The sequence below is a fragment of the Anopheles stephensi genome, unplaced genomic scaffold (genome assembly GCF_013141755.1).
Source record: "Anopheles stephensi strain Indian unplaced genomic scaffold, UCI_ANSTEP_V1.0 ucontig58, whole genome shotgun sequence".
NCBI lineage: Eukaryota > Metazoa > Arthropoda > Insecta > Diptera > Culicidae > Anopheles > Anopheles stephensi.
In genome coordinates, this window is record NW_023405425.1 from 121,790 (window position 1) to 144,575 (window position 22,786).

The window sequence follows — 22,786 nt, forward strand, 5'->3', positions numbered from 1 at the left end:
TGCCAGATCAGCCATCGGAACCAACCGTAAGCATGGCTCAAAAAGAGGCTCAGCAAGAACGAGTGCAGTGGAAAAAAGAGGGACTGCAAAGATAAATATGTACACTTTTTCCCTTAGTTTTCCACAGAACGCTCCTTTTATTCTAACGCGGTCGCACTGCTTTCATGAACGACGTGTTTGCCGTATCGCTTACCCTATTCCGGTACATTCACGCGCCATCTCATCAGCCCTGTGGCTATCATTTACACCAAAACGAATTGGTGCCCGAGCCCGGCCCCCGAGGGTAGATTCTGATTTGAATTGAGCAACTATAATACACACAGTGAAAACCCCATCTCTTCCAGCGAGGGACCGGTCGACCTGGCTGGACTCGCTTTATTACACGCTACGCCATCCTTCCTGTCCTGTGAGTTTCTTCATCTTCAAAGTGACGCTGCCTTGTGAGCCAAATCCACTAATCATCCGCATGATTTCTGATGTCCGCTGAGCCGATAAAAAATCCCACCCCAGTCTTACCAGCAACACAGTGGTCTGCGGTGGTTCTGTTTCTTCTTCAGACGGGCCACAGTCTCAGCTTCACAACTTTACGTCCTTTCGGTCGAGGCCTCATTCCCGTCAGTCCTCGCTCTCTTGTCTGCTCATTGAAATGGCTCGGCAGTTTCAGCAAAAAAAATCACGCCGTCACATTCCCTCGCTCACACAAACAATCTCACTTAACGACCAAAGGACACGTACAAAATGGACTGTATAAGTTGGTGTCATAAAACAGTTTCATCCCGTTTCATTTCTCATTTCAGAAATTGCGGAATCTGACCATGCAGTGGGTGGCGCAAGAGCAAACAGACAAAAAGAAGAGCAAAAACCACACACACACACACACACAACAGCGACGAAACGCCGGAGTTTACTTTTCGTCTGTGTTGTGGCCAGGTTTGGCTGGCCTGTTGTGGGATAAAATCCTTTACATGTTCTCCTGCGGGAACACCGATCCTATTAAGCTGGTGCTGAAGCATGCGTTCATCTCGTGCCTCAACAACAAACAACAACCGTCCCCCTTTTAGCGTACGGTTAATGTTTGTTTTGACCAGGTTGGCGTATTTTATATAAAGAAAAATTTGTGTCAGTGTCTTGCTGAAATATGTTACGGCATTTTTATTTTTATTTTTTTGAAGACCTACATATTCACTATCTCTACTCGAAACGAAACAAAATGTAATGTTTTCACGTAAACACTCACGAATCTCTGCATGACAGTGACAGAGGATTCCGCTAAAACCGTGGACAGAACAGCGACCTTGTGCAAGTACTTTCGTACTACGTGTTTCACCAGATCTGATTGATCCCACCGGGATTGGTAGAAAGGTTTTTCTGACGCACGTTTCGGTTGTCGTGTACTGTGGTGAATAAAAATCGCTAGGTCCGAATTTTGCATACATGTTGATCATGTGTAAGCAGTACGTTGATATGAATATAAAGCTTCAACTTACACTGGAATAGTTGTCATCAGAAGAGCTTACAAAAAATGACAAAATACTCATTGGCATAGCGGGTACCGCAAAAACAAAACACCAGGATAAATGTATGTTTGTGTCTTTTTGTACCAAGTGTGGAATAATATTAAAGAGTTAATGCAAATTAGCGTAAATTAACGTGCTTCTGTAGCTTCTCTCGGCATGACCTAACTATTTCTTACTCCTGCTCCGTTTCATAATGCCTGAAAACGATTTATGCAAGTGTTGTAAGAACCCATGACTTTTTAAAGTTTACATTTATCAAAAAAATATTTTTTATCAAACTTTACTAAACAAACTGTTCAATTTACAAATTTATGATAGTTCTTAAAGTCACTATAAACTTGCAGTATTGAATTGTTTTTCATACACATGACGTATTTTTTAAGTAATTTAATTAAAGTTCACTTTCAACAATTAGCTTCCGTGAGGTAAATATGCATTCTAAAAAATCTAAAACAAACTTTATAAAGCTACCAGATCTTATATTAGTGGCGAACTGCAGTTACAAGGACATGGAATAATTGAAGACAAGGATGATGAACTTTCTTATTTGTATTGGATACATAGTTAACAAAAAATTCTTTTACTACATCTGGCCATAAACATGGATGGATAAGCATGTTTTTACTACAACTGGATCGAGGTAATAGCGGTACCGATCTTCACATGGTAAGACTTAGAATCAAATCCCACCAGGACCGTTTGGACGTGGTTTCATAAAGTCTACTGAGCTATCGAAAAAAATCTTGTTTTTCTTGTATTCGACCTCAAAAAAAAAACCAAACATCTGAATGAGAAGAATGTAAAGCTTTCGTGATTGCGTCTGCAAATATGAAAGTGCAGTGCAGTGGACGAGGCGATAACGGGCCGAGTTTCAAATCCCATCCAGACCGCCACGCCTGCGTCGTACGGAGAACTAACCACTGCGCTACATGAACATAAGGACAAAATTTTTGTTTGTATAACTCTTTCTGGTAGTTTTACATTAAGAATTCAAAAAATTGTTTTGAATCAAGAAAAAAAGTTCCTTTTCAAATCAACTTCAACAGTTGGAAAATTTCAAATATGCATCTTTTGCCTATTTTTAAAACATTTATAGAGCAATGGCGTGTTGCAACGGTCAAGGAAAGCAGACAAGCCAGAGGGATGGAAGAACGCTGGATCTCGACCCAAAGAATACTGATGATGGCATATCCCAAAAACAAACGGGATGAGATGATCACCTACGATACCGACCCTCGCAACCAACACTACCACGACTACTGGATGACGGATATATATCAACCGAGCTCACCTTGGATAAGGTGCCCTTTCACGGTTTGGAGAAGGAAATGTTTCCAAACCATCGTTAATTGTAATATTATTTGTAATTTAGCTTTAAGCAATAGGGCCAGGCCGTTCTTTATGAATAAAAAAAAAAATTATAGAGAAGAATTCTTGCGGCAGTAGGGAATTATGATTTCGGGTTTCTTTTAGTTTCAACCAATAGATTGACTGAAAAATTCTAAATTAACAAAAACTCAAATCTGATTTTTCTCCCGGGCATTCTCCCGGCAAATGCCCCTTTGTGCAAAGGCATCACATTTGTTTCAAACAGCGTCCAACAATAGGCCACATAATGATGGGCCACATGTTTCAAATCAGCTGCCAGTTTTGGGGACACTGCCCGATTGTTCCGACACAAAACAGCCCACGTTGATTATGAATTATATCGAGCGACACTATCATCCACCGCCACGAATCTGCTAGTTGGCCACCGTCATTATGAGCATCGCGTTTAACGATGAACAAAAACTTCGAATTAACGCCAAAGCACAGCCAAATTCAAGAGCATGAAGAACAACCAGCACGACAACGAACCGAAATTTCTGCAAGCAGCCCTGACAGCAGCCTGGACAAGGCTACCAAACACAGAAGCACAAATTCCACGAACGACTAAGATTTCCCATTACGGTGTTTCGCCGGTGGGATGGCAAAAAGTTTGATACACACTGATGACGGTCCTGTCGATGTATCCCGGTAAAACGGGGGATTGACACACGACACACGATGTCTATCCCATGTTGTTGGACGGGTGCCGGATGTGCGTCACACACATAAGGTGCTCGACAGTTTGGATGAATTAATTTTTTAAACCAATCACTGTTTGCCCGGACGGCACCTTACATCCGCCCCTGGGTCACATGTCGGTTTGGATGAGTCAAGCAATTTGTGTGAAATGTGATACTGTGTACCTTACAAGGACGCATGTTCCAGCAAGTTCCATCGATGTAAAATTGTTTGACAAATTGGTTACACCGCCACACGAAGCTGAGGTTAGGTAGTTGTTTCAGTTGGGCAGTGGGTCAGTGGGAAAAGTTAGTTTGATGGTAGGAATAATTAAACAGAATGGAATTTAAATTGGACATGGAATTGGAATTTAAAAGCTTGTTATAAAATACTTGTTATCAAATTGTTCGATTTTGTCCTTGAATTCTTCCTTCACTTTCCCATTTGCTTTCGTTGGAATATTTATTCAGTTTTGTAGTATTGAAAGAAATTGATTTATGACAAAAGTCGTTATTATGGTATCAAACATATGTTGAACATTTAAATTTTAACAACCTGATGCTAGAGAAGACCATCTAAGACTCGGAGATGGCACCTTGGGAAATAATCTTCTATAATTTAATTCAGATCCTGGCATTGGCTGATGACATAGACACGATCTAAGATTTTTTTTTGTATCCTTTGCAGCAGGAGCTTTCCAAAGGATTGAGCAAGCAGCGCCAAGCCCCAGGTCGGAGATTAATAACGTGGAAACCAAAATGGTAGACCCCATAAACAATAACCGATGTTGCGACCTCAGCTTGGCCACTACGATTTCACAGGAATTGCAAGGTGACACCAAAAATACGCGCACCGAGCCCAGGGGCCTAGTAAAACGGACCTAAACTGAAAGCCGGCTGCTTAGACAGAAGGGACCTGCGGAACTGGTTCCAGACGATTAAACGAACCGTCCGGAACCATGTCCCGGAATCACTGATACTGATCGACTACGATTCCGTTTCTATGGTTCCGGGCGGTTCGAACGCTTACAACGGTTCCAGACGGTTCCGATCGATTTCGCGTAGAACCAACGATTCTCTTTCCACAGAATCGAAACAGGGGTCAAATTGGCGGCATCCGAAGTAGAATCGTGGGTGCTTTCCAAAGAACCCATCTCTAGCGAGGATCCAGAGAATGTAGAGAAATAAATTGTGTTTCATAAATGTGTTTTTTAAGTAAAAAACAGTGTTTTCACCGATTATACAACAGTAAGAGAAGAAGCAAGGAGTTTTATAGTCCCAGTATTCTCTTATGCCTCTGAGGCACATACTCTGGCCGTGTTCTAGAGAAGTAAGCTTTGAAGGATTTTACAATAACGAGCTCTATAAACTGTACGAGGTCATCCCACTATCGGACAGCTAATTGAGTTGATCATGTCAGAACCAATTAGCTATGTTCAAGACCTCAAAAATGAATTATGGATTACGGCAACAAAGCGTCCGAACACACCCGAGTTAGAGGACCTTTCACGAAACGGACTAAGCCTTTGGATGACGAAACACAACGCAACGAAACAACCTAGCACACGCGGGATAAGGTGAGAATTTGGCCGTATCGTTCTATTGGATTTAAAAAAAATCCTTACTTACTTACTTATCAGGCGCTACAACCGCTTTGCGGTCTTGGCCTGCTGCAACAATCCTCGATTCCGGCCGGTGGACCGGCGTGTGGACGGCCTAAAAGGACTTTACGGGCTGGGTCGTCCGGTGTCCTTCCCATGACGTGACCAGCCCACCGGAGCCTGACGAGTCTAATTCGCTGCACGTTGGTGAGATCATCGTACAGCTCGTAGAGCTCGTCATTGTAGCGGCTCCTCCATTGTCCTTCCAAGCTTACGGGGCCAAAAATCCTTCTGAGCATCCAAAAGTCCTTTACATTGAAAGTTATCCGAAATCAACTCTTGCATTACTAGGTCCATTCCAATCGCTTGCGAACTGACGATCAGATTCGTGAAGAACCATGATTGTCTTGGGCCGTGAAAAAATAAAAAGGATTCTTTTCAAACGGTACAGTTCTGCATTCTAATCCCCGTTGATGCATTTTCCAAAGAATCCTTAGAAATACACTGTTTAATTAGCACCACGAAAACAAATCATACAGAAGATACACTACACTAGAAACAAGAACCTTTGCAGGTACGACAGGTACAATTCGCCACAAATTCCTGAATGATGAATAGCGTATCCTGCTTCTACGACTATTGTTTGCAGTTGTCATGTCAAAAAAGTTTCAACATTTTTTCTCCGGCAAATAGCTTCATGCTTCTTCAAGCAAAGCTGACAGTTGAACAGGCGGAGAATGCACTACAACCTCGACCGTGTACAGCTAGAACCATCCGAACAGTTATCAACACCGGCGGGATTGTATAACTCCGCAACTTCAAACCTCACGAGAGATCCAACTTTGCTTCCTTTTTTTCTCCATTGCCGACGGTGAGGGTCCTTGTTTAAAATGAAATCGTACAAATGCTTTGCTTTGCGTTCCGTGCCACGATGTCCAACCTATAAGATTTCACCGGTTTCCCCAGTGAACGATAAAAGTTTCAAAACGTGATGCGCTCGCCTGTGAAGGTTCATTCAAGCTGGTGGCAAAGGTGGCACGTACTTGTGATGGATTTTGAGCGCCGCCGCCTCAACTATTTTGCTTAAATGTTGCCCATCGTACGGCTGAATGTGCTTAGGGATATAGGAAATTGTACCCTTTTCGGTACGGTACTATAGCTTTCTCAAATTTCGAGCATGGCTAAGGCAGTTTATGAGTAAGAAAAAAATACGCTAAAGTTGTTCTGCGCTATTCGCTATTGCCCTGCTTAAACCTATCTCATACAACCAATTAAAAAAGTGAACCCTCTCAAAGAAGCAAAGGTCGAGTGCTCAATTAAAACCATGACCTTCTTCAACGCGATCCGGATGAAAGTGATAGGTCAACACTTTGCACCATAAGCTACACTTGATCCCGATATTGAAGATTTTTATTGATTTTACTGGCATCCTTCACAAGTTTTCCCTGGGCAGCAAGAAAAAGTCGGATGACATCTTCATCCAACGGTGTACGGCATCCCCAGCTCGGTCGGTGATGGCAATCTACGGCTAGATGGACGTGCATCATCGATCAAGTGTTCTCTAGCGAGCGGTTTTCGAAGGCAACCCCACAAAAGAGATAAACCAATAAAAACCATTTGTTGTACTCACACAGGAGTAATCATCCTTTTGCATTGGGCAACGACGAATGCCTCCAGCGCTTGATATGCTGCTCAAAGATCAAACACAAACCGATCCGAACGAACAAAAGTCACCCCAAAAAAGCGCACACTACGGTAGCTGGGCTGAGCTTTGACCCCTCGCTTACTCGCTCCTGTGACCCCTAACTATCTTCCGTGATTGCATTTACTCAGGGTTTCAAATATGAAAATGAGATTGGAAAATCTCCCGAGGAAATGTGTGTGTGTGTGTGTGTGTGTGTGTGTGTGTGTGTGGGTGTTTCCTTCTTTTCTCGGTTTCGGCCGCTTTGAGTCACAAATCGTTTCATCTTTTCTGTTTTGTGTAGGCCAGAAATTGACCAGCAGTGTGGAACAACTGTATATTTTGACTTGCAGATTTGCTTCGAGGGAGTATTTCGTAAAACATGCTAAAAAGTTCCTTGTTTGCAACAACTGCAAGGGAATGGAAAAAAATGCAAAAAATACGCATCCAAACTAGTGTTGGGAGGTTCGGGATTTGGAAGATTCGTAGATCTCAACCCCCAAGAAAGATTCGAATCAGATTTTGATTTAAATGATGGATTCGAATTCGATTTGAATACGACACGGTTCCGAATCCGATCTGAAAATCGATTCAAATTTGAACTCGATTGGGATTCCGTTAAGATTCGCTCGGTATTCCGTTGGGATTCCATTGAGATTCCGTTGGGATTCAAATGAGATACCATTACGATTCGATTGAGTTTTGATTGGGATTGGATAAGAGTGACTGGCTTGGAAAAATAATGATGCTTGCTTCTGCCATCAATGCATCATTCTTGGTGAAGTCTTAGATGAGTTTGCTTAGGTCAGATGGGCAAAGTGTGGCATGAAAAGTGCAAGAACAAGGAAAATAATATGCATGTTTGAGAGAATTTTGCTGCGTCAGTCTTAGTCCTAGTCCCCTCCCACCCCCTCTCTCTCTCTCCTTCGTCCTACTAATCAAAATGAAAACAAGTCATAATAGGAGGGACTCGGATTCGAATTCCTGGATACGGAACCTTATAAAAATTGGGATTCGAAGATTTGAATCCTCACTTGGATTTATTTTTGCCATCACTAATCCAAAATGTAGTTCGATAGCCTCGGCCTTCACACAACAGGACCGGAGTTCAAATCCACCACCCAGACCGCCTCCTCGTTATCAAAACTGATGACTATCCCAGGCAGAGGAAGCAGGCCGACACTTTTCGAGGTTGTTGTGCCAACGATAAAGAAGAAAAAGCCAAAGAGGTTTTGTTTTAAATTAGAATAATCTGATATCGGAATGATTTCTGGCTGGTTATTGTCATAAAATCCTATTTAAATTTCTTAAATAATTGCAAAGAGTTAATATTTTCGTTATTATATTAATACTATTGTTTATGACAATTTTAGCACACAAATACATTTACTAGTTTTTTGCTCCTCTTGAGAGCCACCTAAATTTAGGCTCAGTTATCGACGGTTCCATACAACAACGATAACGGCTTGCACTCACAACAAGCTCTCGGTCAGGGATAATTAAACTCAACCATGCGAAATGAGTATGCAAATGTAGCTATACGCCAGTGGAATAAAGCTCCCCAAGCACACCACACACAGGGTGGATTTTCGGTATTGAATGTGACGAAAGAAGCCGATCATTGAATTAATCGTAACATTACGCAAAGAAGCACATTTCACACCGGACTGCGTAACCCAAAGGCATGCTTTCAACAAAAAGCGTATCCTTCCCATTCGTATCCCTGATATCGCGTCTCGACAGTTCCTGGCATACTCGACCCCGCACTCGAACGAAAGTCGAACCCACCCGGTAAGCACACACACACACACACACACAGCAAGGACCTTTTTTCGACTGGCTTAATGGCTTCTTGTCGCTACGATGGCTTAGGCACTCATAATACCTTGGAAAACATGCGCCCTCCAGTGTGCGACCGTTGGCGGAAACCTGAAACTCATTACTTTACCACCACAGCTTTGTTGTGCGGTGCTGACAAGCTTGCCATGGCCATGACCAAGCACCATCCATTCCAAGCATTCGATGTGGGAAAGTGGCCATGTCTTGAAGGTGATAAGTGCTCGGCAGTATCGTAGACGCTCGAGTGCCCGCATCACACCGCTCTATATTTGTGACTTTTTCCCAATTGAATGTCAGTACTTATTGTACGGCTGTACCGTTCCGGTTCCGGTTGGACAAAAGTGCTTCGGAAATCCTATCTTACAGTCAGTTCGTAGCAGGGACCGGAAACCTAGTCTGTTATCTGCTGTTTCTCGCATCTATCTCGGTATCCGGTGAAATGAATGCTTCAAGTGAAAGCATCCCAATCATGGGAAAGGAAGGATGGTTTGAGAACAGTCAGATTGTAGCTCGCATGAGAACCACGGCCTAGGAACCTTTACTGCTGGAACACCTCGTTAGACACCAGTGTTGCTCATTACACTCAAATGCTGTCGGTTCGATTTCTCATTCATTGCTAGTCGATTATTATTATCTATGGCATGTGAAACAAGGTTCAAATTCATAATAAATGCTGCACAATTTAGTCATTTAAAACTGTACTGTACGTTGTAGGACAATTTCTACAACAAAATTTTCATTTGATAAATATTGTGTGCTCTCCATAATTGCAATAAAGTGAAGAAAAATGGGACACAACAACAATGTGGTCTGAGCAGTACAAGACTCTGAGCACAGGTTTACCAAGCTGTAACGGTCATAATCGTAACATAATATACGCTGACCAGAGCTATCTTGTACAAGACAAGATATGTACAGACAATTTTGATACTTGTTTTTGGTCAGCCTTTTTATCTATTTGCCCAATGTTTGCCATTTGTTACCGAAATCATTAGCCTCAAAGCTCCAGGTCACGAGAGCTGAAAATCATTTTCAGATCCTACCTTTTCACAGTTTGAGTGCGGAGAATGTTTCTGAAGAACCAGGCTGCGAAAATGAGGTTGAAAAATCGTTGAAATTTTTATAACCACGGGAAATATCAAAACTGAAATTTCCTTAATTCCTTAAAGTTGAAAATTGAACGTTTTCAAGTGAAATTTTCACAAAACCGCGTCTGTGGCTTAAACTTCTTCTTCCTTGGCACTACAACCTCGTGAGGTCTTGGCCTGCCATTTCTGGATTTCTATGACTTGATTTTATCCGTAGTAAAGCAGTCAGCCCTACGTACGGGGAGGCGGTCTGGATGGGATATGAACCCCGGTCCCGCCGTGTGAAGACCGGCGCCGTTTTCGCCTCTGCCACCGGACCGCCCCCGTGGCTTAAACAGTTCTTCTATAATGCATTTTGGAGAGTAGGAAAGCAGGATAGGGTTAAGTGTTGCAAGTTCGAAATAAATTTCCTTTCTTCGTCTATTTCGTCTGTTCGAGAAACAGCCTAATTATCACCTCAGAATTGTATCCTTAAGTTATGCATAACTTAACACTATATAATGCAATTAAACGTCACGTACCGATCGAGATTTGAGTCCAGGGAATCATTGTTTATGAATTGTACTTGGCTGGCTAAGGACATACAACAACTTGATGTACATGCTCGCCAACCTCCTGAAGCTGCTGCTTTCTAAAGGCTCAATCGCGCAATAGAAAGCTTTGGCTTGATACTTTACAAGACATTCGGACATTTAATTTAATTTTAATCGAGAATTTGTTAAAATTATCGATTTCGCCATGGAATCTTGGTCAAACACTCCGATGCTGAAGTACGTGTGCTTTCCGCTATCGCCAGCAGCACTCAATCGTTCATATTGCAGGCTAAAGAAGCGTTTTTTGATTCTCCTCCTTGATGACAAGATATTAATACCGCCAGAGTCGTAATGGCTCTGGTCACAAGACCATCACAGACATCTGTTCACAGTATAACTGTTTATCGTTATAATATGGCCGGCAAGATTGCACCAAAAGTATGATGAAGTAAGCTGGGCTATTTGATTTTACTTGATGTTTGATTGAAACCGCCCAATACAAACAAAGAGGTCGTTTTATGCTTAACTTTAAGATGATTGTTACATGTAAGTCACAAGCTTTTGCGTATGGGAAAGCAGTATATTATAGTTTAAATGTGTTGCAAAAATGAATTCAATACACTTTTTATATCACGTACATGGCAGTCCTCAAACTTCCATTTCTATATAGCAATTAAGCAGCATATGCTTCTAAAAAAAAATCGAATTCTTATGCAAAAATTATCCAACTAACACACAAAGTTTAGCGTTCAGTAGAATTTTATGTTATCTAATTAAATTTTTCAACGTTTTATACACATTTTATATGGGCATCGGAGAAAGTTTTTTTTAATGTAAAGCAGCAGTTGCTGTATCTTGTTGGAACAAAACGATTTAAAACTCAACAGCCTCGTTACAATGGATTGTTCAGTTAAGCAAGAATCCATTTGTGGAGGCCGTGTAATATATATGCAACACTCACAATTGAACCTTTTGGGCTAAAACTGCACTCAAACTAAAACCCATTTAAAAACATTCATTCAGAAGCACAGGGAAACAAACACTCACCATAATTCCGCACCGTAGCTGCATTATTATTCGTATCGCAACAAAAGAGAACCGAAACAATAGATTAGTTTCAACGGGATGCAAATGGGTTTGTTGTTTTGTTTTGCTGGCCCCGGTGCTGTCCGCCTGCCAAAAGCGGCCACATTTGCATTCCATCAGCGGCCGGCACTCAAGCCAAAGGATACTTACTTCCCATTATTTTGCTCCGATATTCGTCATCGCGCCTTCGAAAGGACGCGTTCGTACTGATGGTCGCTATGCCGTAGCTGTTCGCTACGCCCGATGTATCGCCAGCACCATTAGGGCCGTTACCACCACCACCACCACCATTCACCACCGGTGGTCCCATAGGATCGAGAGGAACCATCATTTATGTAAATATCACGTTCGATTCACTTGCGCTACACGTTTGCTACTGACCAAGATTGCAACTGCGGTGTGCAACAAATTGCACTTTAGATGGATCGAATGATCAGAGGCACACACACACACACATACACGCGCGACCGCGAACACTCCCTCACAGCACTTGTTGAATGAAAGAGCAAATGGAAAGAGAATTAAATTCTTAAGGGGATCTCCACCCAAATGCGTATTACCTTCTGCTAATGTAGTGAAGAGAAAATTATTCTGCCTGAAATGAGAAAATAAGTGCAGTGCTGAGCAACAAAGTTGGTAATTCTTCATCGGATCGGTGCTGTCAGGTGAAAGCGTCCCACTATTGCTACGGCCTTATCATTCGACTTCGATCATATCATACAGATATTGGATACTAATTCGAAACGCAACAAATCGCTCGTCCTGCAGGAGGTATTAGCATGAATTATTCACTCATCGAAGCTCCAGCTGTGCAGCAAATGCATATTGACTGGATCAGAAAATAGAGCCTTGTCGATCGATAACGCTAACGGCGAACTTCGTCACCCATTGGCACACTGATATTCATATGGAAATTTACTACGCTAAGGGTAACAGAGGATGGTCGAGTTGAAATTTTACAATTAAATGTAATCATTACACTGTAATTAACCAACATCCTTTTTCGTTTTTTTATATTCCACTTCAATTCTCAACATCCTTGTTTCCTTGTTCTGGACATCGGTCAAGCAGCTTCATCCGCACCACACAATCCCCACAAAGAGCACATCCATGCTGCATTCCCTAGAAATATCTCAACACCTTTGAACATTCCTTAAAATCCCCACCATATAATTTAGCTGAAAGCTTTTCCGACCGCACCACTGCACTGCTCCCACTGCAAGCCAACTGACCGTTGGAAAAATGCAACAGGTACTGCACTGATACGACCAAGTCTGGCCGTGGCTTTGTTGCAGCAGCAGCAGCGTTTCCAACCAGTAGCACAACTTTTCTCATCGTGAAAAGCGAGTGTGTAAGTAGAAGGTGAACAGCAAAACAAACGAAAAAAAAAAACCTGCCCAAACACAGATAATAACTGGCGCCAAAAACTAATAAAAATGGAAAACCTTCCCGAAATGCCTAACGAAGCTTGGGTTTCGCGGTACAGCCAGGCTGTATCTGTGCTGCTTCCACGACAAACCCGGGAACAAAACTAACGAAGCTGCGGAATTTTTCCTGGCCGACCAACTCTCACCGAACACGACCAAGATGCAGATGCGACGACGGGATGTCCCGATGCTGTCTGGCGAGCTGCGAACACCAGCCGGACGTGTTGTGAACTGAGTGAAACTTTTCCCTGCCAACCCTGCCAGAATGTTCCGATGCAGTTGACACAGAACGCGCATTCGTTCGTGGAAAAAGAAATAAGCTCGATGTGAATTCCATCCCTTGCTGGCCACGACCTCCCCCTCCAGGTCACCAAACCATTCAACCGGACTGCGGTGCACTCTCGTGGAACTCTGTGCAGGATGTGTAAAAAAGTATACAAATAGGCAACGGCAAGACGATCATTAAAACACACCAGAGTACGGTGTGCGCTGTCACTAGAAGGAAGGCGGAAAGCGAAACTCTCAAGGGAACCTCTTTTTCTGCCTACGTGAAGTGGACATTTCTAGGACTGGTCGTTCTTGACGCAGCTGCAACGACTCTCACGTCCCCTCGAACCGCCATTCTGCCTACTGCACACAACACTTACTCACTATGTGCCGTGTGCCCCAGTGTCCTAGTGTGACCCTCCCGAGTGGGTGTGTGTGTGTGTGGACAGTGATGCAGATGTAGATGTAGGGAGGAGAGGTTCCTACTTCACCTTCCTTCCAACTTATGAAGGCCATACGAATAATGTTTGTATCAAACCTTTAACGACTGGCTTTGAGGAAGAAGGAAACACCGTCCGAAGCAGACGGCCAACAATGAAATAATTCATAAATCATACCTTTGCTACCTGTTTTTGCACTTCGAAAACTCCTTACCGTATACACGTGTCCGGGTAAGGAAGAAAAGTTAATCTACTGCCCTCGAAACGGTTCAAACTGTTTTATTTGTCCCTTTGGTCTTTGATACACCGTGTCACCATGGCGGTGGACACGAGCAAGGGACCAGTCAGTTGTCAATTCCTCAACTATCGAGAACATCCGTCGGTGGTAATTATTCGGATGTCCTGTGACGTCAGAGCGCATTTTGCAAAACGCCACGTCATTCCGTAGTTATGATGGCATCAAATAAGCGGTCAAAGCTTGAAGCAGTCACAACTTGTTTAAAAGGGTTGTCACAAATTCATACACATCTAAATTGCTTCTGGAATCTCTAGACCCCACTGTCTTATGTATGATTTTCTTTGGGTGTCCTAAAGTTGGGTTTGTTCCAAGGATGCAATGAGTAGGGTTATACGTGAGGTTTGGAGGATTTGCAAGGGATTCTAACCGATTCTCCAATTTTGTTAATTTGTTATCTTAATTAAACAAAGCCCTCTTGGAGCGTCTTGAAAGCTAACTTAAAATTAATACACAAAGAGCAGCTTAAGATTGGGATGCTAACGGCTGCAAGACTGACAGCTCGGGTGTTATTCAGAAACGACACTCAGTGCAGGACACGTTAAAGGAAACGGATCAAAGGAAGAAAACTCCTACACACGGAGCGATGTCGCCCAGCAGGGCAGAGCAAACTCGTAATTTTTTCGCTGGAGTTTCTCTAAGAATCACCAAGAATCGAGTAGCCATCATCGACCACCCTACAAATGCATACCCAGCTACGGAAGGAAAAAGCGAGCGATAGAACATTTCCAGATGTTCCAGCGAGGCTTCCGGCTGGTTGGCCCTTTCAACGATGTGATCCAGCTGATCGTAGAATCTCTAATTATCATCAAAGATCAAGGATTAAGAATGTGCAGGCTCACAAGTTATTCAAATTGGTTGATTTGTAGGTTTCAACGCTTGTAAGAGGGTTTTGAAAAACAGCTAGGCATGATCGCCTGCTCCTCACTCGTCCGAGCTCAGTATAGATAAGTGTATCGCAATCGCATTCAGCCTGTGAAAGAAACAAATCCTTGCAAACTTATTTTATTAGCCTTTTGTTAAATCTGTATTTCCAGAAAAAGCTTGATCATGCCAAAGACACAGCTAGTGTCTAACTACTACGACTGGACATTTACATATATCATGTGTGATTTTCGTGGCCCCGCGGGCTTAAACAATGCTGAGCATAACTAATTTACCGAGAGCCAAGGATGTGTTTAGCCTACGCTTTAAATTTCTCTTATGACTAGAAATAATTCGAATCACTTGCTTCCTTTTAGTTGATTTATCTTACAGTTAACAACTGCTAATGGTGCCCCTTTTAGTTCCTCAGAGTTGGTTAGTTCAAAGAGACCTGAAGTCTTTAGATTACATTCGTCTATAGCTTAGCTTGAAGATCGTACTGGTACTTAACTAAAGCAATAGCGGATGATGTCTTTTCCAGCAAACCTTTATCATGGGACAACCACCTGTCTGTATCAGTGACGGCACCCCAAGCACCTTGGAGGTCTTGAGCTGAATAGTAGTGGGAGCTATCAGCTTCAGATTCACATCAGATTAAATCGAGCGATCTGCTGATCTCGTTTGTATCCTCCGAATATGTCCACAATGAATGAGCAAGTAATCAGGACAACCTCAATAAGCGGCATGCCATTTATGGCTTGCTGTGAGTTGAGTTTACCAACAGCTAAACTGGAAGCCTATGGAATTGGATGTTGTCCAGAACAAAAAGCATAAAAAAGGGCCGGCGGCTTGACCTAGCATGTCGTTGAGCCAGGAAGAAGATGTATAAAAACTCCGTTAAAAATCCAAATCCTTCAAAATTGAACAAAAGTAGAACCGATGCATTCAAATAAAATACAAGATTTTTTTAAAACCATTGAATACTTTAAAATTACGAAACAAAACAAACGATTGGAAACTCGGGACATGGAACTGCAGATCCCTCACAGCACCTGGAGGAACCCGCATGCTTACGGACAACGTGAGGACCCCGTGAGGTTCGGAATAGTAGCACATCAGGAGGTGCGCTGGAAAGAAGAGCGCCCCTATCGCAATGATTGCAAGATTTACCAGAGCAGTAATGAAAAGCATGAGCTCGTTACGGCGTTCCAGGCCAAAGGTCAGATGCGAAAGCGAGTGATCGGTTACCAATCAATGAGCGAATGCGCAGGCTGAGGATCCTTGGAAGATTCTTCAACCTTAACATTATTAATGTGCACATGCTAACATGATGTGAAGATAGTCATCGGAAATTTTAACGCTCAGTTCGGACGGGTAGGGGCACACGAACCCACGATAGAAAACTTCAACGCCCACCCGCCGAAGAACGCCAATGAACTTCGTTTTTTAAGAAGAGCCAGGAGCATCAAATCCCCACCTGTTCATAGACTTCTATGGAGCTATGCAACATCAGCAATCATATGGATCAGTCGTACAACATCGGCAGAACGGGTTCCCTGCGAAACTGCTACGGCTGTTGAGGGCTACTATGGACGGTGCGCCGTGCAAGGTGAGAGTGTCGAACATGCTGAGGCAAGAGGACGGACTCTCCTGTTTACTGTTCAGCATCGCTCTCATCGTTCAGCATTCGCCATCAGAGGCATGATTTTCACCCGGTCTCTCTAATTCCTTGGCTTCGCGGATCATATCGACATCATCGGATGGACATCTGTGGCGAGGTGCGAGGCGTACACCCGACTTCGCGAGACCGATAGAATTTAATTGGGGATTAAAGCAACTAAGACAAAGTACCTGGTTGCCGGAGGCTCTGACCGTGATAGAGCACGACTCGGAAGCAGAGTATCGGTTGACGGCGACGATCTTGAGGCAGTAGAGGAGTTTTGCTTCCTCGGCACGATCGTAACTTCGGACAACAATGTAAGCAACGAAATCCGAAGGTGCGTTGTTTAGGGGAATCGTGCCTACTATGGGCTCCACAGACTCCTATGGAAGTGGAGAAGGAGAATGAAGCACAAGCTAGCTGAGCTTTGTTTGGCGATGCAGACATCCTGACGGTTGCCAATGCTCACTACTACCTACCGAAAGGGACCGCCGGAATCAATGACCGTATGACCGTATTTGCTCTTCCAAAACGCACAATCCACATAAATGAGTGAAACATTCTTTCATAAAGCACATTCAACATGTTCAGTAAAGTTCGTTAGACAAAGAGCAAAATTTTTTATTTTACTTCATTTAATGCATTCGGTGTTTAGGTCAGTCCAAATGATACCCTAAACAGTTAAGTTTTAACTATGTTACATTTACTACCAAATGTACGTATTTAGATGTGAAGCCCTGATGAGAACTCCGTCCACGTTGGGCGGTGTAATGGAACAAAGTAAGGTGCAATTGTTGGCAGTTAATCTCCGGTTATCCATATGATTGAAGAAATCTACAAAAAAACGCGATTATTGAGAATAATTTGCTAAATAATTAACTAATTTCGGTCTGCAGAAAAGCAATCAATGCACGCATGTTTGAACGTTTTGTTCGTGATTCAAGGTGAAAGACACCATACAGTTCAGGTTTACACTAACTGGCGCATGAAAATATTGTGGTCGTGCCCAAAAATTAGATCAAATCATGGTAAAACCGAAACACTGCATTTTTAATACTACACTCGCTTACAAACGATCGATTCGCAGTCTTTATTTAGTGTAAAACGACGCTTTTATGAAACACGGGAAAAGATTTGCGGGATTGATTTATTGAAGCCGAATAAATCAACTGCCCGAGAACGTTTCGAAGAGTTACGTTAGAATAAAATGCGAAATTTCTTCTATCCAGCTGACGGTGAACCCCAACGCGCTCTCCAAGCCAACGGCCACCTTAGAACAGTCGATATCCCTGAGGGTTGGATGATACGATAATTTTCGAAAGCTGCTGATGAACGTGCGGCCACTTCTTCTCCTCGACGACGGCACGTATTTCCTCCAGTATGTCGCGGCTAAGCTTGTCCTCGTACAGCTTGTTCAAATACTTGATCATGCGACCGTGCTGCTTTAGGGAAAATGCATGCCAAATCGTGAGCAACAGCACCTGGAAAGTGGATGTGAATAAACGGCGTTAAATCGGTGTGGTTCCCTCCTCGATGATGCTCCTCGCTCATCGCAACGTACCTTCGAATCGGTGTATTCGATAAATTTGCCCACATCACCGTACAGCTGGTCCAGCTCGTCGGCATAGTCCGGTTGGCTGACGTCTTGAGCATCGTACAAGTTTTGCACAATCTTCAGCTTGCACAAGGCCACGAACTTGCGCTGGCAGGCATCCAGCAGAAGCTGCTTCTGTTTGTCCATTTGACTGAGCAAAAGAGAGAAAGGTTAGCAGGATGGCATAAAAAAAGGTCAACTGTCGCGCTACACGTACACTTTAATCTTTGCTGCGTTCGGTCGATTATCAACCTTCATGCCGTAGTAAGCAAGAAGCGCATTCTGATCCACTTCCTTCACCACCAGGCCGGTCAGCTCGATGATGCGCAGCAGCTTCACCTTCAACAGTGTCGCCGGTGCCGGGTCAGACGGATCGAGCGATCGCATAAATGCGTGCGGCAGGTTCAGCTTCAGCTCGCTGCTATCAAAGTGATCGGCCATCGCCAAATGAGCTGCCAGATGGTTGGGATTATCCTTCAGCACCGCGTGATACAGATTCTCCGCGTGTTCCGAATCCAGTTTCGATATCTGCGCCGTCTGATAATCGCGCAAACCTTCGCAATATTCGTCCCATTTGCTTCGGGTTTCCTTCGCCACCGTACCATTGGGCAGACCGCCATTTGAAGCTCCATTCGGCCCCCTAGTAACGCTGCCGGTTCCGTTCGAACCACCACCGACCGCATTGTTTCCGTTGGCAGTGACACCGCTATTCCCAGTGGTCGCATTGCTAGCGGCCGCAGTGGAACTCTTCTTTGCCGGTGGACCCTCGGTCAGTATGTACTGGAAGCTGTGCGACACACACTTCTTGATGATGTCCTCCTTCGCGTACGTAATGTTGCCTTCCAGCCAGGAACACTGCGGCGGTATGGACGCTTTCTGCAGCTTCTCGCTCGTGATTGGTGCTAGGTAGATGGGACGGCAGACGCCGGCCGCCAGGAAGCAGCTGGTCATTTTTTTGGCACCCGACAGCACCTGATTGTACGATTTGTACACGTCCACCGAGAGACTGTTGCTGGCCAGCTTGAAGTTCACGATCATGTTCGCTTCCGTCAGCTTCTCGAGCAGCTCCTTCTTCTCGTGGCGCACCTGCAGACGGATGGTATAGTCGCCCTTCTCCAGCTTCTCGTACTTGTCGTACGAGTACGCATCGCCACAGCGCACCATCATCTTGTTGGCATCGAACACCATCCAGAACTGTGACTCGAACTCACTCTCGTAGAGAATGTTACTGAACAGTGGCGTGTAGAAGGCCACTTCGTAGCCCTTCGCCAAGTGCAGCTGGTACGTGATGAGCGTCTGATAGATTTGCCTCGCCGGATGGATGACATCGCGCGCCGTCAGCGGTGTCACCTTGGTTTCCGATGGCTTTAGAACCATTGCCGCCGTTTTTAACGAAACCACCGGATGCACTTCCTCGCTGGCCAGAGCAGTTAAATCGATCCGATGGATCCCGCTTGCGCTGTGCATAACCGCTGGAAGGATATACGTTCGTAAGTGTCGCTCTCACCAATTGCGAGCCCTTGTCTTGGGATACTTACAGCCATTCAATGGGCTTATACCGTGGAATTTCACCGAATAGCGCAGTGGCAGCGTTCCAAAGTTTGACCAAAACTTGGCAATACAGATTTCAATTATATGATCACCCTGCAAGAACAACAAAGGGCTTTTCGTAACCAGCCTCCGGATATCGGCGCTCCCCGACTCAAACCACCTACCTCCACTCGCACGGGCTGCACCGTCGGAGCGATACCATTGACCGGCAGTATTTTTTGCATCTCCATCGCCTTGCAGAACTTCATCGGCAGGATCTGAAGCGTGTGCAGGAAAAATTTACCTCCCACAGCATCGTTCGAATCGGCCGAACGCATCTCAATCACGGCCCAGGTCGCATACTTCGGCACCAAGATAAAGTCCCGTATGATGGTGTGCGGTTTGCAATCGACCGGCAAATCGCCGCGCACAAATTCATTCGACTTAGGATCGACTACGTGCGGCTGCACCACTGTGACCGGGATCTCGAACAGCACTCCCTTCTCGGGGCAGGCCGAATCGTACGCTTTCACGCTCGCTCTGTACACGCCCGGCGCCAATCCGGACGGATCCACCTTGACGGAGATCTTGCGTGCCGAGTAGCAGAGATCGAGATAGTTGCCACAGGTAATCCAAGGCTCCGTCGGTATGAGCGTTAGCCGCACGTTGAAATTGATCTTGTCTGTCGCTTCTGCAAAGGGAGGGAGGACGTAGTGTAAAACCCTTTTATCGTAAGGATCGAAGCTCAAGCGAACTCACCAGCATACTTCTCATTGAACATGACCGGCTCTATGTTGACGGAAAAGTCTTCCACCTTCGTAAGCACGCCGTGCCGCATATGAATGCCTTTCGCGTTGTTATTGCCCACCGTAACGGCGAACCGGAGCTTGTTTTCTAGCAGCCCACTGTACGTGACAAGATTGTCGAACGCTTTGCCCACATTCAACAATCCATTGCCTTGCGCAAACTTGTCGACGTAATCAATTCTGGTGGCCGTATTCCACAGGGCGCGCTTAATGCTGAAGGCTGTGTATGGGACTGATTTTTGCTTCAATCCCGAAATCAACAGCCCGACCGAACCGGCCACATGCGGTGCGGACATACTGGTACCGTTCATCAGCTGTGCCTTGGACATGGTAAACTGTGGTACGGAAGCAATGGCTGCACCCGGCGCACAAACCGTCACCCCGAACCCTCCATCGATGCAAGGATCTCGCGAGGACCAGGTGTACACGTTGCCCGGTAGCTTCTGGTGCAGTGCATACTCCGCTTCCATCATTTCCGGCGACACGTACGCCCCGACACCGACGCAGCTCGGTTGGCTGATGTCGGGCGGTGTACCGATGGTGCAAAGTGCCGGACCATGGTTGCCGGCCGAAGCTACCCACACCACGCCGTATCTGTTTACAAGCTCGCTCATAAGCTCACCAACGCGACCCGAATTCGACCAGTGGCCATGCTCTCCGTAGCTCATGTTGATGACATCGATCTTCCGACCCGCTTCACACAATTCCATCACTTTGATTATGGCCCGGACCAGCGCCGTTCCCGTTTCCATCGATTCCAGCCGTCCATCGCCGATGGTTAGCGACACGATCTTGGCTGCCGGTGCGACACCATTCAGCTCGGGATCATCGGGATGGTAGCCGCTAGCAATTGACGCAACATGAGTTCCATGACTCGCTGCAACAAAGGGGGCCAACAATTATTATTCAAAGCTCAACGGTGGATTCTTTTGTCGTCCATCACTTACAGCATACACCGACGACCTCAAGCACGTTTCCGTCGTCGTGCACATTAATCGAAACGGACAGAAAATCGTCCAAATTGACGACCTGATGCGACCGGGTGTACTCCACCACATGGACCGCATTTTCCAGATCACCTTTCTCGGTAGTGTCGATCACCGCCATCCAGCCATCCTTCGTCGGGAACAGCACACAGTCGTACGACGTTTTCAGATCGGTAAACTTTTTGTCGCACGTATTCAGGAACTCGAGCGTGCTCTCGAGATTTTCCTTCACCAGCTTTTCCTTTCCGCTCACTCCGGACGGGGGAAGCTTGGCCTCGAAATCGCTCAGCTCTCTGGCCGCCTCGCTCACTGCCACCTTATGCCGATCGTCCCAGGTTTTTACCTTCAGGTCGCTCAAAATGCGTTCGCGGATGCGCGACGGTGAAAGGTCGTGCACACTCTTCAGCCCTACACGATACTCTGAGCCGGCGGTATTTTTCGCCTTCATTGTGGAGGACAGCTGCAACTTGCGGCCGGAAAGACCCACAATCGTTCCATCCTGACCGGCCGTAACCGTCTTGCTGGTGTCCACATCGCCGCACCCGGAACAGTCGAACCGTTCAATGACCTTAACGCCTCCGCCGGGGACTTGCTACAACGTATTCCGACCGTTGACCGAAGTGGTGCATTATTATTATCCGAAACAGGTTGGAATAAAGAGATAAAACAAGAAAATACAAAAAGGGTTAGTCCGCACCGTCATTGTTTGCATTGCGTTGGGAGGCGAGGAACGATATCAGTGTAATTCGCGACACAGCATGATTTGAGAAACTTGATACCCCACCTTTACCCCACCGTGTTGTCTTGCGCCGCCCCACGATCTGCGTTGCGGGCCCCTGCCCTGCACCTACCTCTAAACCTTTTGCCCGGGGATCAACGCCGGAGTCCAGGATTGCAATCGTCACGTCCCGGCCATCGTACTCCGGATACATCCGGATGAAGCTAAGCGCACCAGTTTCATTCTTCGGCACAAGGGATGTTACGGGAAACTTTACATCAACAACACTTTCCATTTCCTTTCGCACAATACTATCCGCTGGTGGTACGCTGGTCTGGTCTAGAGTCTTCGCCTTTTTCCTACAGAATCTGTTTGCCGTTTGCTGCGCGCTGGTGACAGTTTGACAAGCAGCTACCGCAATTGCCGATTCATGCCCCCCGGCAGCGCTGTTTTGCTTGTTCAGTTCAGATAGCCACCGCTTGTTGATGTGCCGCGCGAGCGAGCAAATCTCCCGATGGGCCGTTTTTCGGAAGCAAATCTTTCCGGCGGTGGACAGTATCATTTATCGGCGTCGGAAGCTGCCTGTCTCCTGTTTGCACGCACCGCAGTTTGCTATTTTTGCTCGGAATTTCGATGCATGCGTTACGTTACGCCTATACGTAATATATAACTGCGGAAGATGGGCACGTGCGTGTGTTTACATTGTCGGTTTTATATTTAACATTTTTTCCAGCTGCTTTCTTTGGAGCATAATGCAGTTTTAATTCGTACCAGAAAGAAAAAGGTGGCAGAAACGTTCGCAGAAAGAT

The 22,786-nt window shown here is 45.2% G+C and overlaps 2 protein-coding genes across 2 annotated transcripts in view; both read right to left on the reverse strand.

Moving 5' to 3' along the window:
• Window positions 1–11,865, reverse strand: part of LOC118517163 (band 7 protein AGAP004871) — a 64,586-nt gene extending 52,721 nt beyond the window's left edge. The window contains exons 1-2 of the mRNA XM_036063044.1: window positions 11,541–11,865; window positions 11,352–11,369 (exon numbers count right to left, since the gene is read on the reverse strand). Coding sequence (XP_035918937.1) covers window positions 11,352–11,369; window positions 11,541–11,721 — 199 coding nt within the window. The 5' untranslated portion in view covers window positions 11,722–11,865. The remainder of the gene's footprint in view (window positions 1–11,351; window positions 11,370–11,540) is intronic.
• Window positions 11,866–16,939: 5,074 nt separating this feature from the next.
• On the reverse strand, window positions 16,940–22,701 carry LOC118517165 (tripeptidyl-peptidase 2-like). Its single transcript, XM_036063058.1, has 8 exons — window positions 22,111–22,701; window positions 21,221–21,851; window positions 20,227–21,150; window positions 19,653–20,158; window positions 19,476–19,581; window positions 18,155–19,409; window positions 17,905–18,088; window positions 16,940–17,824 (listed from the first exon to the last, which is right to left on the reverse strand). Exons 1-8 carry the CDS (start codon window positions 22,537–22,539, stop codon window positions 17,615–17,617), a joined length of 4,245 nt encoding a protein of 1,414 aa, XP_035918951.1. The 5' UTR covers window positions 22,540–22,701; the 3' UTR covers window positions 16,940–17,614.
• Window positions 22,702–22,786: the final 85 nt, after the last annotated feature.